This window comes from Schistocerca cancellata, chromosome 5, assembly GCF_023864275.1.
Source record: "Schistocerca cancellata isolate TAMUIC-IGC-003103 chromosome 5, iqSchCanc2.1, whole genome shotgun sequence".
Lineage (NCBI taxonomy): Eukaryota > Metazoa > Arthropoda > Insecta > Orthoptera > Acrididae > Schistocerca > Schistocerca cancellata.
In genome coordinates, this window is record NC_064630.1 from 426,248,725 (window position 1) to 426,263,302 (window position 14,578).

At 36.9% G+C, this 14,578-nt stretch overlaps 1 protein-coding gene across 2 annotated transcripts in view; it reads right to left on the reverse strand.

Annotated features, from left to right (window-relative positions):
* Positions 1 to 14,578, reverse strand: part of LOC126187547 (major facilitator superfamily domain-containing protein 6) — a 143,214-nt gene that overhangs the window by 111,617 nt on the left and 17,019 nt on the right. For both annotated transcript variants that reach the window (XM_049928697.1, XM_049928698.1), the window contains exon 3: positions 7,035 to 7,458. In XM_049928697.1, the coding sequence (XP_049784654.1) occupies positions 7,035 to 7,458 (424 nt within the window). The remainder of the gene's footprint in view (positions 1 to 7,034; positions 7,459 to 14,578) is intronic.

The following is a 14,578-nucleotide window of genomic DNA, read 5'->3' on the forward strand; positions in this document are numbered from 1 at the left end:
ATTTATCTGTTACAGGTTTCTTAGTATCTCTAGTGATGTTACAGGGCAGAAACATATTGTCAAAATAAACGGCAACCAACTTTGACAGGATTCCAGATTTGAAATTAACAATAATGTTGTACAGAAATATATTATTCTTGAGCAACAAGGAAGAACACATCCAGTGTTGCTCCTAAAGAAATTCTATGGTACATCACCCAAGCATAGCAATGAGTTACAGAAAATTCATTTCATATTTAACCATCTAGAAGGAAATGCATTTTAGTGAAGATTATTGAACATTGATAAATTCATTTCATACACTCTCAAAACGAAGTCAAACAAAATTTCGGCCTAGAGAAGCACAAAAATACTCCATTTACAGTATTTATGATCAAAATTGTACAAGAATTTGTGGTGATGTTTAAGGAATTTTATCAAGTGGCAACTGGATCAATCTATCTCAATATATCTAAAAACAAAGATGATGTGACTTACCAAACGAAAGTGCTGGCAGGTCGATACACACGCACAAACACAAACATACACACAAAATTCAAGCTTTCGCAACAAATGGTTGCTTCATCAGGAAAGAGGAAAGGAGAGGGAAAGACGAAAGGATGTGGGTTTTAAGGGAGAGGGTAAGGAGTCATCCCAATCTGGATACTTCCCACTAACACCAACCTGTCAGAACTCCGGAGATGGGAACTTGCCCTTCAGTATATCCTCTCTTCTCGTTATCCGCCAGGCCTCAATCTCCGCTAATTTCTAATTTCAATTTGCCGCCGCTCATACCCACCTGTCTTTCAACATCTTTGCCTCTGTACTTCCGCCTCGACTGACATCTCTGCCCAAACTCTTTGCCTTTACAAATGTCTGCTTATGTCTGTGTATGTGCGGATGGATATGTGTGTGTGTGCGCGAGTGTATACCTGTCCTTTTTTCCCCCCCTAAGGTGAGTCTTTCCACTCCCGGGATTGGGATGACTCCTTACCCTCTCCCTTAAAACCCACATCCTTTCGTCTTTCCCTCTCCTTCCCTCTTTCCTGATGAAGCAACCGTTGGTTGCGAAAGCTTGAATTTTGTGTGTATGTTTGTGTGTCTATCGACCTGCCAGCGCTTTCATTTGGTAAGTCACATCATCTTTGTTTTTAGATATATTTTTCCCACGTGGAATGTTTCCCTCTATTATATTCATAATTATCTCAATATTTAGATGTACATAGATGAATGTTATTTACTGGAAATTCTTATTACTAGACTGCCAGTGACTGTATGTAAAAAGCTTGTTGGACACAAGTGGGTAAGTGCTCAACATTTATTTCAGTTGTTTTATCAACATGACTGTTTAAATGTAACTCAGAATGTGGTGTGGTACCATTTTTCCCATGCAACAATAATGCAGAAGGAAACTGGAAATTTTCAAGTGAAGTGTCATACCATTACTATTAAATGTCATTCCATTGCCAGAGATTTTTTTTGAAATTTCATTAATAAAATATTTGTTTAATGCATTTATCTTCTATATCATCTTGTTTCCCATTTATTCCTCTCCATAACAGAATTTTTGTGAATTTTTATAGGAAATATGTGACCTAAATTAGTGTATTATAAATGAAAAAAATAAGCATATCTGAATTATATCATTCCATTACCAGAACTTTATGTTTTACAGAAGTCTCATTATATGAGTGGAACATTAACTGTTACGATAAGAAAATCATATTTCTCTGTTTATGTAGAAAATACAACAAAAACTTTCATCTTTTATGATGATGCTTGGCCTTTTTTATCCTTAACGTGCAAAAATAATACTGACTGTCATTCCATTACTCGTGCAACTGCCCACTTGTTATGAGAGGTGACAAAATGAGAGAAAGGCTTAGATTTGGCAGCAACTTTTAGGGAAGAACTACCCACATGCAGAATGCAAAATTGCTTGTCAAGAGAGGCAATATTTTATAGGTCATGAGAGGAGTACAAGATAACAGGTTAGACAGAAGGAAAGAATCACAAGTACCTGTTGTAATGGTAAAGAAAAGCAAAATCACAAAAACATAATATGATCTCTCAGAGGTAATGAAGTAGCTTACACTGCCAGATTCATTCAGTACTGGAATAATGAACATGATGGAGATGTATTAATGAAAGAAAGGGGGTGCACCTACAAATCACATGGCAGAGTATTCACCAGACGCTCTTTGATTCCATGATATGATCTAGTGGCTCTGACAGCAGTACGTGATGATGCTACAGTGTACTGAATTCCCACAGTTACAGAGGATGTACAGGTCTGTAATGCTAACCATTTGTGTAGTGTCATGTCCCTAATCACTGGAATAAATTTCACTGTGATTACATCTCTCGGTCTTGGTGTTTCGCTTTTTCCAAACAGTAGTGTAGTTTCTTCCCTCCCACCTTTTTCATTTCTTTTGATGTAGACCATACAATCTTTTGTAGATTTCTTTCTGTTTTGCATTATAAAATGCATTTTCCCCATTCAGCCTCTCTTCAGCATCAGAAGAGGATGACCTTCCTCTCTTCCTGTAATTTTATTCCTAACAGTGCCCATAAGCAATGTGATAATTCTCCTACAGGAAAGAAGTCACTGCATCTTCTCTCCTTTCTCCTTCTTATCTGTTGCAGGATGTATCTGTTTACAACTACAATTTCAACAAGCCAGACGAGTAATTTTGTCCACCATTCATATGACCTCTTTGTAAATCTGTAACACGCACAATACTGGAGAGTTCTGTCGCCTCTTCATATAAACTTTTAAACTGTAGGTTTCTGCTTCTTTCTATACCCGTGCTCAACTGTGTCTCAGGACCAAAGAATGTACTCCACATAGACACTAACTTCTTGTTGTGGACACACACACACACACACACACACACACACACACACACACACACACACAAAATTTGTATATTAAATTGGCAGAAACAACAGATGATATTGCTGGAGCTACTGCTTCTAGAGATCTGGTGGAAACCTTTTCTAGATCTCTTAACAGTCCCTGCTGTATGCAGTTTCATTTTATGTTGTTCTTGAGCAAATTTAGGCTTAGTGTGGAACCATTCAGTGTAAATGTGAAAATCTGTATCAGCTGTGTATGCTTGCAGATCTTGTGCCAAATGAATCACTACTGAAACAGTAAATGGCAAATCAAATGGCTGTCAGTCATTGCCTTGCCATAATATGGAATGTGAGGAAACATGTAATCATTTTCTAAACCACAGAGGCAAAAAAAATTCAATGGCCACACTTTGCAGGCTTCTTTAAGTTATAATACTTGACCAAATCCCACCTCCAAAACCAACTGTGCTCTCATCTATAGCCATATTTCTTCCGGGTACATAAAATATTTTACATTTATTAGCAATTATTCACTTCATCCTTTCTAGTACACCTCTCTCTTGAGCTGCAATAGGAGAAACTAAATGAAACTTCCACAATATGCAGAAAAGTTGGAGATGAGAGAAAATATCCTTGAAGAATGGAAGGAAGGACAGTGAGGTCATTAGAGATAGAGCACAAAATCAGATTGTTTCAAGGATGAGAAAGGGTGCCATGCCATTTCAAAGGAACCATCTTGGCATTGGCCTGAAGCTCTTCAGGGAAATCACGGAAAACCTGCAGACACAGATTTTAACCATAATTCCAAATGCGAGTCCAGTGTGCTATCCATTGTGCCGCCAAAATCGATTTGAAAAATAGAGCTTGGTCCAGGCAATTTTCAGTAAAATAGTCATATTATTCTGTCTCCAAATTCAAAGCCTTTTTCATAACACGAAGGAATGCCTTAATTTCTTTTGACACCACATCTTTTCATGAGTACCACACAAAATGTTTTGTCAGTGGAGTCACCTTCCGTATTTTTTCCACTACATATGCATTTGTTGTGCCCATAAGGTTCGGTGAAAGTATTTATGTCTCAGTTTACAAGTGCTATAGATCAATTCTTCGGAAAAAGAGCTTCTGGAAAAGTTATTTTACATATTGTGAATCTGAAGTAATAACTGAGAACTATCCCATAGGGATGAGCCAATTCTTAGAGAACAACACAGCTATTAACTACATGAAATTTATTCACAGTTGTATCAACAACCTTCACCTGTGTAATGGAAAGACAATATCGCAAATTTGTGCCGGACCAGACTCAAACCCAGATTTACCGTTTGTCACAAGCAACTGCCTTAACTGCTTTGGCTATCCGAGCCAGACACAAACTTCCATATGTCATTGTCCATGTGTCTACACAACCTGTACTCATACATTCATTACGTTTATCCCTATACAGGGAGACATTTTAATTGATAGTTGTTTGCCCGGTACCGGCATATAAATACTGTATTGCAGCGAGTAGAGCTGTTACTTGAAACATATTCACAATTGTGAATATGGACCATCTTCAGCTGCATAATCGAACAACAACATTGTAAATTTGTGCCGGATAGAGACTTTAAGCCTTTGTCACAAGTGGTTGTCTTACAGACATTTGGATGATGACATATGGAAATTTGGGTCTGGCCTTGAAATGTGGGTAATTAGTAAAAGAGCAAGCATTAAACAGTGTAACTGCAGCTAACCTGTTAAAAAAGAAAGTAGCACCCAGGTTCAAGCGCCGGTCCAGCACAAATTTTCAACGTCATCATTCCACTATACAGCTGAAGGTTGTCTATATTCACAACTACGTACACATTATGTATTTCATAATAGCTGTAATCACTACAGTGCCTGTTCCTCCTGTTCCTTCAGACATGCATGCATTGCAGTATCATAACTATTAACTTCTTAAACATAAGATTCAAAAGAGGAGAATAAACATTTTGTGTCATATGTTAATAGTTGACAAATCCATTCTAATCAAACTCAAATTGAGGCAATAATGAAATTTACAGAACCGACAAAGAACTAAAATCTTTCCTAGGCTGACTACAATGTTGTGGGTAATTAGTAAAAGAGCAAGCATTAAACAGTGTAACTGCAGCTAACCTGTTAAAAAAGAAAGTAGCACAGCAGAAGTCTCCTAAGTATTTTAATTAGTTCAATACCAGTACAGAAGCACTCACTGAATCTAATGTTCTTGGGCACCCAGATTTAACAAGAAAATTCTGCACTGCCATAGATGAGTAAGACTATGGGGTAGGAGAAAAAATTTATGTTTGCAGAAACGATGTCTACATCTATACTCTGTAAACCACTGTGAAGGCTATGGCAAAGGGTATGTCACAACGCACCAGTTATTAGAGTATGTCCTTGTTCCATTAACATATGGAGTATGGGAAAAATGATTGTTTAAATGCCCTCTGTGCGTGCTGAAATTAATCTAATCTTATCCTCACGATCCCTCTGGGACCAATACATAGCAGGTTGTGGTATATTCCTAAAGTCATTATTTAAAGGTTGTTCTTGAACTTCTGTTACAACACTTTCCTGGAATAACTTCTGTCTATCTTTAGAGTCTGCCAATTCAGCTCAATCAACATCTCAGTGACACCCTCCTGCAGGTAAACAAACCCCATTCATGCAGCCCTTCCCTGTACATGTTCAATATCCACTGCCAATCCTATTTGGTACAGGTCAAACACACACACACACACACACACACACACACACACACACACACACAGTATTCTAGGATGGGTTGCAAGAATGGTTTGTAAGCAGTTTCCTTTATAGACTGGTTGTATTTTCCTAGTATTCTACCAATAAACCAAAGTCTGCTACCTGCTTTAGCCATGACTGAGCCTATATGATTGCTCCATCTCATGTCCCTACTAAGTATTACACCCTAGTATTTATACGCGTTTACATATTCCAATTGTGACTCACTAATATTATATTAATAAGATACTATATTTGTTTTGTTTTGTGAAGTGGACAATTTTAATTTTATGAACATTTAAAGCAAGCCGCTGGTCACTGCACTGCTCTGAAATATTATTGGTGTCTGACTAAATATTTGAGCAGCTTCGTTCAGACCACATTTTGTTGTAAATAACTGCATCATCTGGGTCAAGTCTGAGGCTACTAACAATTTTGTCCCCAAGGTCATTAATATACAACAAGAATAGCAAGGGACCCAACACGCTTCCTTGGGGCACACCCGAAATTACTCCTATGTCTGATGATGGCATTCCATCCAAGACAACATGCTGCATCATCCCTACCAAGAAATCCTCAATCCAGTCACACATTTCATGTGATGCCCCGTATGACTGTACTGCTGACAATAAGCATAGGTGTGTACTGCGTAAAATGCTTTTTGGAAATCAAGAAACACTGCACCTACTTCATTGCTTTGATCCGTTGCTTTCAGGATGTCAAGTGAGAAAAGTGAAAATTGGGTTTCACATGATCTATGTTTTCAAAATCCACAATGGTTGACGTGGTGGACGTAGTTCTGTTCATTCAAGACACCTGATTCTGTTTAATCTCAGAATATGTTCTAAGATTCTACAACAAATGGATGTCAGAGACATTGGATGGTAGTTTTGTGAATCACTTCTGCTACCCTTTTTGTAGATTGCTGTGGCCTAAGCTTTCTTCCAACTACTACGTCCTTTCTCCTGCTCAAGGGATCCACAATAGATTACAGTTAACAATACAAGCACCAACTCTCAGCTGCGAACTGGTTACAGAATCAGATAGGAATTCCATGGGGCCCTGGCGTTTTGTTCAATTTTAACAATTTCCACTGTTTCTCAATGCTACTGACACTAATATCTATTTCACTAATTTTCTACAAGAATTAAGATTGAGCAATACTCCAGGAGAATAGTCGATTAGGGTGAAGAACCATTACCAGTACTTTTAATTAAAAAGAAAACCAAAACAATTGACTTCTTCTAAGAACAATTACAAAATTCAGTGAAAGATAATCACACATTTGCAAAAAAGTAATATGAATAACATAAATAGAAAAATAATGTGGCTCACTGCATTTATGCGGAAGCTTGACCTGGACTGAAAATCTACAACAGATTTTATAAATACTAAAAGCTTTTCTTTTAAACTTTCTATTCAATTACAAACATATCAAAACTTACCCAGCATTCCAAAGCATATGGCATCTCCAACACTTACTACAACTGCCATGCCGACCCAACTCAAAATCATGAGGAGGAAAAACAGCCAAAACTGGTAAAGACCAGCAACATCTGCAATTTCTTCATTTACAGTTATCATATTATTAATCACAGTATTGTTACAATATGTGTCACATTTCAAATGTCTCACAGCACTGCACGAGGGATTTAACACATCACTGTTCATGGTTTTTACTTTATGCACAGGGAAGTAAAAACAAGAATATACAGAAGTTGTGTGATTTAAGCTTGCCACAGCTGTTATATGGAGAGTGTCATTAGCAAGTACACCACTTCTTAGCCTTTGACTCTTGCAATAGTCTGACACATTCCAGTACATACAGATATCTGAAAATATTGCAGGGTTTGTTACACTACACGCCATCTGTAAAAGAAACATCAATAGTTTCAAACATGGAAATATTTTAAATTTGAAAAGATAAAAGCAGTATATGTTTGCTAGAAAATGAGCATATAAGAGAATTATTGTTTTTAGAAATGGTAATGACTTTACACTGACATGAAACAGAAGGTTTATTAACAACAATAATTTGAAAAGAGTATGGTTAAGAAGTTTGAAAGTACAGTGCACATCATAATCTGTTCTTAAAATTATCCAGTACTCAACACCCAAATTCACCGTCCTATATGCTGGTAGTAATGGTAGAACAAAACATGTTATAAAGAACAGGTTTTTTTTAAAAAAAAATCCACAAGTATATCAGTACACAAAGTTCTATAAACAAGCAATATATTTCTCATGATAGAGGCATACATTACATATCGTGAAGAAACTGACAGAAATATGTATCCAGTTAGCAGTGGGCATAGTTACTGCACTGTGAATGTTTTGTACAAAATAATTACTGTGTCACTATTCACCAGCACTAACACATTTCGTGATCCACGGACCATCCACTTTGGATGATTCCATCCACTTTGGATGATTGCTTTCCATCTGACAGGCAAAGCCACATAGGGAGGAAATCAAGGAAATACAACTCAGTGGCTGTCTCCCTCCAACCAGTATCTATGATGTAATTCTTGTGATGGCATTACTAGGCACATGCCCAGGCACAATATTTACTGGCAAATTAATCATGATTGGGAGAGAAAAGATGAAGCCCAACAAATACATCCACCTTACTTTTAGACATCTCCTAATGTGTTTGTCTTTTCTTGAAGGCTACAATCTTGTATCGAATGATAATAAGTGTGAAATGTTTTTCCCTTAAAGACATATATATACCGAAATCAAATGCACCAGTTGCCAGTTATTTTGTAGTTTTAAACATACAATCGATTTCAGCTTAATTACAGGTGAATCTCAAGTGAGTTGAGTGTCTATGCAAGGACAGCAAGGGCACACAATAAAATGTTTAAATTCAGATGACATGTCATTGCCAGCTGGAGTAAAATACTCATCACTCTTGAGAACAACTTTTTACTGAATCTCAATCAGTTAACAAAACTGCAACATTATTAGCAACTGGATAATTTGATTTCAATAAACACACAATCATTGGTTGTGGAAGCACTCACCAATTCAAAAAGTGGTAACTAATCTCTCATGAGCAAGAGACAAAGACATATGCCAGAAATTTCAGTCAATCCTCTTGTGTCACAGGACTGTGGGAGTCAATTTGGCAGTCTTTTTCCTTTCTCCATCACAACTTCTTTTCAGCTCAAGGGCTATTCTTCTTGAAAGGCTGGATGGTTTCCTCAGACACAGTCAATAATCCATATCATCTGTAGTAGTGTAGTCAGAAAACAGAAAGCTACTGTTGAACAGTTTGAAGATTTCTGACTTACTTTACTACTGTTATGACTTATATCAATATATTTGTTCTTAATTGATGACTCAGTAGGTCTAAAGAGAATCTTGGCATTTATGTATATCTTCATGTTGGTGCAACAGGTAGCAGCACAACACTGTACGTGCTGTATTATTGTTCAGTGTAATCACACTTCACAATGACATTACTTGAACTATCTCAACCTGAAATCATTTTGTACATCTTAAATATGTTCTACATAAACATAAATTCTCTGTCTGGATCTGTCTCTCACTGCTCTAGTTACACACTATCATGTGTCTGTCATTTTGACTAAGTTTCATAGTTTTTTTAGTTTTTTTTCAATTTTTTCCTTTATTTATAAAATTCGTGTTTTTTCTTTTAACCTTTTTACCTTGTCCTTTTTTTTCTTTTTGCTTAAACCATTTGTTCCACATCTCTTTATAAACTCAAGATGGTTAGTCTTCTATCCTTCTCCACATAGGTAGAACATAGTTAATGATAACTTGCTCTGGTAGTAACATGGAGGAAACAGGCAGTTCTGGAGGTAAATGACAGTGGAGACCACGAAGTGATTGAATAACCATACCAAGCACATAGCATAGCAAAGTCATCTTAAGTATGTACAACAATCCAGAGAGCAATCCAAATCACAAACATACATTAGGCAAGGTCTAAACCTAAATATTCAATGGCGTGTAACAAAGGCTTCAATGACTAACAAGAAACTGGCTAGCAATAGCCGGGCTGCAATATTTCGCAGTAAACACTCGACAGTGGGCAGCACCATCTCAAATACTTCTGGCATTTTGTTTTCTTCATATTATTTATCATTTTCAGTTGTTTCACTTACTTAATTTTCATGTAATGTATCAAATGCTCTACAAGGCACTTACAAATACTTTTGTTTAAGTCAGCATTTTGTATTGTGTTCCTATTATTGCTCGTCTGAAACACTCTTCTCTACCAAGAAATCCTCAATCCAGTCACAAATCTCATGTGATGCCCCGTATGACTATACTTTTGACAATGAGCATAGGTGTGTACTGCGTCAAATGCTTTTGGAAATCAAGAAACACTGCACCTACCTCATTGCTTTGATATGTTGCACTGTTGATATTGCTTTTGCTTTCTTTATATCTTTAACATCTTTTGCTACTTGATAAGTAATTTTACCTCTTTCTTCACCCCCCACAACCCACGTTTTCTATGACGCTAAACTTGTTACTTAATTCAGTCTAATGTAACCAGGGTGTATATACAGACAGGAAAAAAAATTACACTATATACTACAATGTCAGTATGGTGAAAGTACTTTTTTTTCATGTTAAGTAACAGCCTTGCATCTGTAAAACTTATCACACCTGTGAATGGCATGAGTTTTATACACCAGCTTAGAACTACCTGGCACTTTCGGAAATGAAATGTGTTTTGGAAAGATCTTTGATGCACGGCAACATTTAAACTGCATATTTTCGTATTATAAAAGAATAAACAGAGTGTCCACCAAACACAGCATGATTCCTTCTGAAGCACTGAAATCAAGATTATGATGCACTTTTGTTAGCCTATCATAGCTCGTGTCACTTGATTTTTCCAGCTAATGACAGCAGTTATTCAGAGCATAGGACACATGATGTAATTAATCAACAGTAATATCACTGTTAGGTAGCATGAACACACAAACAGGAAAAGTTAACGATTTAAATTAATATACAAACAGCACAGCTACAAGACCCCCCTCTCCTCCAAGGGTGTGGTTACGCAGGATCCTAAGAGCACAGCTTAACTTGCAGCAGCTGAATATTTCTCACAAGTGTGGTTATAAATTCACTGCTGAGCACCCAACATTTCATGGGCTACCTGCCTGAATATATGTTTCATTGAGCACTTCGACTTTTCCATAGAAAAGTCAATTAGGTGTGAAATTGCTCAAGAACTCACTTCATATATTTTTTAAGGCTAGTTATACTTTAAGCCATCGTTATTGTATGATTTTTAATCTGCGAAAAAACTAAAATAAATATTAAAAACTAATGTCAAAACTTTGTCTTCTTCAACATGTGTTACTCTTTAAGAGTAACACAAATGAGCCTGTAAAATTTTAAATAATGACATAAATGACTGGCCTTCTGGAGCTGAAATTCTTCAAGTGGCTGGTTCTCAGTGTTAAGAACTGACTAATAGTCTAATGCTCACTGATTTAAGAAATTCATCACACATTCTCACACACCAAATAATTCACCTTGCGTAAAAGGAAATTTACTTCGAAAGCAGTACTTCTCAAACCACCACCATTCGCAATATTTTTTCCGTGACCATTACAGTTATGTAAACAGTTGTGATGCCATGTTAATCAAAATGAGGCCCAAGAGAAAGACGCACTGACAACAGTTTGTTGTTACGAAGTATTGCATAGTCTTTGACACATTTTGCTGTTGGTAGACAATTGCATGTGCATTGTGTTTTGTTGTTGTGAATGGTGCAATTTCTTAGCAACTACATTTTTATTTTGCTGTTATTCTCTCGTTCATGTTTTATTTCTGCAGTATTATTCTGTTGTAGTGGGCTAAAGTATAATTCTTCCTTAGAGTATCAGTTCTTACCAGTCAAAATAACAAAAATTTAATTAAAAAGAAAAACAGCGAAAAATTCCTGGAATTCTACCCAGATTTCCTGGTTGTCCTGCGGCATATACACCCTGTATATCTTATTTTTTAAAATAAATTTTCACTTTATTTTCACTTCCTACAGTTCTTACTTCTTGCCTGATAAGTTTAGAGCCTAGTTTGTTTCTTTTAGCTCTGTATACACTTTTACTCTGCATCTTACAACGGACTCTATGATCACCAGCTGTACAAAATTGATTTAGCATTTAACAGCCTGTACAGTATCTTTGTTAGAAAAATATAGTCATTGTCACTAATAGTTGTATTTTATTTTGTTTTCTTCTGCAAGAATTTGTTAAGGACATAAATTTTGTTGTTCTAGGCATATCTGCTAATGTATGACACGGCATTTCTGTTATTATATCTGTAGACAAGGACTAGAAGAAATCATTGGGTAACACAAGAGATACTGAATTTAACTGAGGAAAGAAGAAAATATAAAAATGCAATAAATGAAGTATGTGAAAAAGGATATAAATGTCTAAAAAATGATATTGACAAGAAGTGCAAAATGGCAAAGCAGGAATGGCTAGAGGACAAATGTAAGGATGTAGAAGCATATGTCACCAGCGGTAAGATAGATAATGCCTACAGGAAAATTAAAGAGACCTTTGGAGGAGAAAGAACCACCTGTATGAATCTCAAGAGCTCAGATGGAAAACCAGTCATAAGCAAAGAAGGGAAAGCAGAAAGGTGGAAGGAGTATATAGAGGGGCTACACAAGGGAGATGTACTTGTGGGCAATGTTATGGAAATGGAAGAGGGTGTAGAGGAAGATGAGAAGGGATGATACTGTGTGAAGAATTTGATGAAGCACTGAATGACGTAAGTCAAAACAAGGCCCGGGGAGTATACAACATTTTGTTAGAGCTTCTGATAGCCTTGGGAGAGCCAGCCATGACAAAACTCTTGCATCTGGTGAGCAAGATGTATTAGACAGGCGAAGTATCCTCAGACTTCAAGAACAAAATAATAATCCAAATTCCCAGGAAAGCAGGTGCTGACAGGTGAGAAAATTACCAAACTATCGGTTTAATATGTCACAGCTGCAAAATACTAACACACATCATTTACAGAAGTATGGAAAAACTGATAGAAGATGACCTTGGGGAAGATCAGTTTGGATTCCAGAGAAATGTAGGAACATAGGGGGCAATATTTACCCTAAAGGGAAACCTATGTTTATAGCATTTGTAGACTTCGAGATAATGTTGACTGGAATAGTCTCTTTCAAATTCTAGAGGCAGGAGGGGTAAATAAAGTTAGCAAAAGGCTATTTATAATTTGTACAGAAACCAGATGGCAGATATAAAAGTCAACGAGCATGGAAGGGAAGCAGTTGTTGAGAAGGGAGCGAGACTGGGTTGCAGCCTATCCCCAATGTTATTCAATCTGTATATTGAGCAAGCAGTAAAGGAAACAAAAGAAAAACTCGGAGTAGGAATTAAAGTCCCAGGGAGAAGAAATAAAAACTTCGAAGATTGCTGATGACATTGTAATTCTGTCAAGAGACAGCAAAGGACTTGGAATAGCGGTTGAACAGAATGGACAATATCTTGAAAGGAGGATATAAGACGAAATCCACAAAAGCAAAACAATAGTAATGGAATGTAGACGAATTAAATCAGGTGAAGCTGAGGGGATCAGATTAGGAAATAAGGCACTTCAAGTAGTACATTAGTTTTGCTATTTGGGAAGCAAAATAACTGATGATGGTCGAATTAGGGAGGACATAAACTGTAGACGGCAATGGCAAGAAAAGCTTTTCTGAAGAAGAGAAACTTGCTAACATCGAGTTTAGATTTAAGTGCAGGAAGTCATTCCTGAAAGTATTTGTATGAGTGTAGCCATGTATGGAAGTGTAACACGGATGATGAACAGTTTAGACAAGAAGAGAATAGAAGCTTATGAAATGTGGTGCTACAGAAGAATGCTGAAGATTAGATAGGTAGATCACATAACTAATGTGGAGGTACTGAATAGAATTGGGGAGAAGAGAAATTTGTGGTACAACTTGACTAAAAGAAGGGATCAGTTGGTAGGACACATTCTGAGGCATCAAGGGATCACCAAATTAGTATTGGAGGGAAGCACGGGAGATAAAAATCATAGAGGGAGATCAAGAGATTAATATAGTAAGCAAATTCAGAGGGATGTAGGTTGCAGTAGTTATTCGGAGATGAAGAGGCTTGCACAGGATAGAGTAGCATGGAGAGCTGCATCAAACTAGTCTTTGGACTGAAGACAACATCAGCAGCAGCATCTGTAGTTTCCCAACGGAGAATTTTTTTCAGTTTGTTTTCGTCCTACATCTGCATTAATTAAAATCTTCCATCATAATCTTGTAGTGGGATTTGTTTCTCTATAATAAGACACATGTCTTGACTTCAATTATGTTCACTTTTAATTTTTTGCCACAATCCTGATAAACTTATTATATCCCATTTGATCTTATTTAACATTCCTTCCAATTCCACATACCTATATTTGGATTTTAAAAGTCTGTAATTTCTTAACTGTAGGCATAAGACAAATGGATTTCTAAGGTCATTTAATTGTCAGTGTAGCCCAATTTGCTGTAGTAAGGTACAGATGTAGAAGTGAGCGGTTTGCCTCATAGCCCGAAGCCATTGTCAGAGTTCCTTCCCTCCACAACTACTCTCAACGTATGTTCACTTAGGCTGAAATAACACAATGCCATGAATCTGCACATGGCATTAGCATCTGCAACCACTCTATGCACGATACACTAGCCTGTCATGGCTTGAAGGCTGTGGAAAAACTAGTACTTAATCTTGTATTGAGCTAAACCCACAGCAGTCTTAGTGCTTCTGAATCTCAGAGCCTAAGATCAACACAGACAGCTTGCATGCTAATCACTTGTCAGCAGGGCCCTCATATATCCAGTCTCATTTGTCATTTAACAGTCAGTCAATCAGTCAATCTTCATTCACAGAATCAATCTTTATTCCGCAGGGAAATTAATCTTGTCTGGATCACTCGTTAGGTAAAAGCACTGTGTGCAAAATTCAAGGTTCTG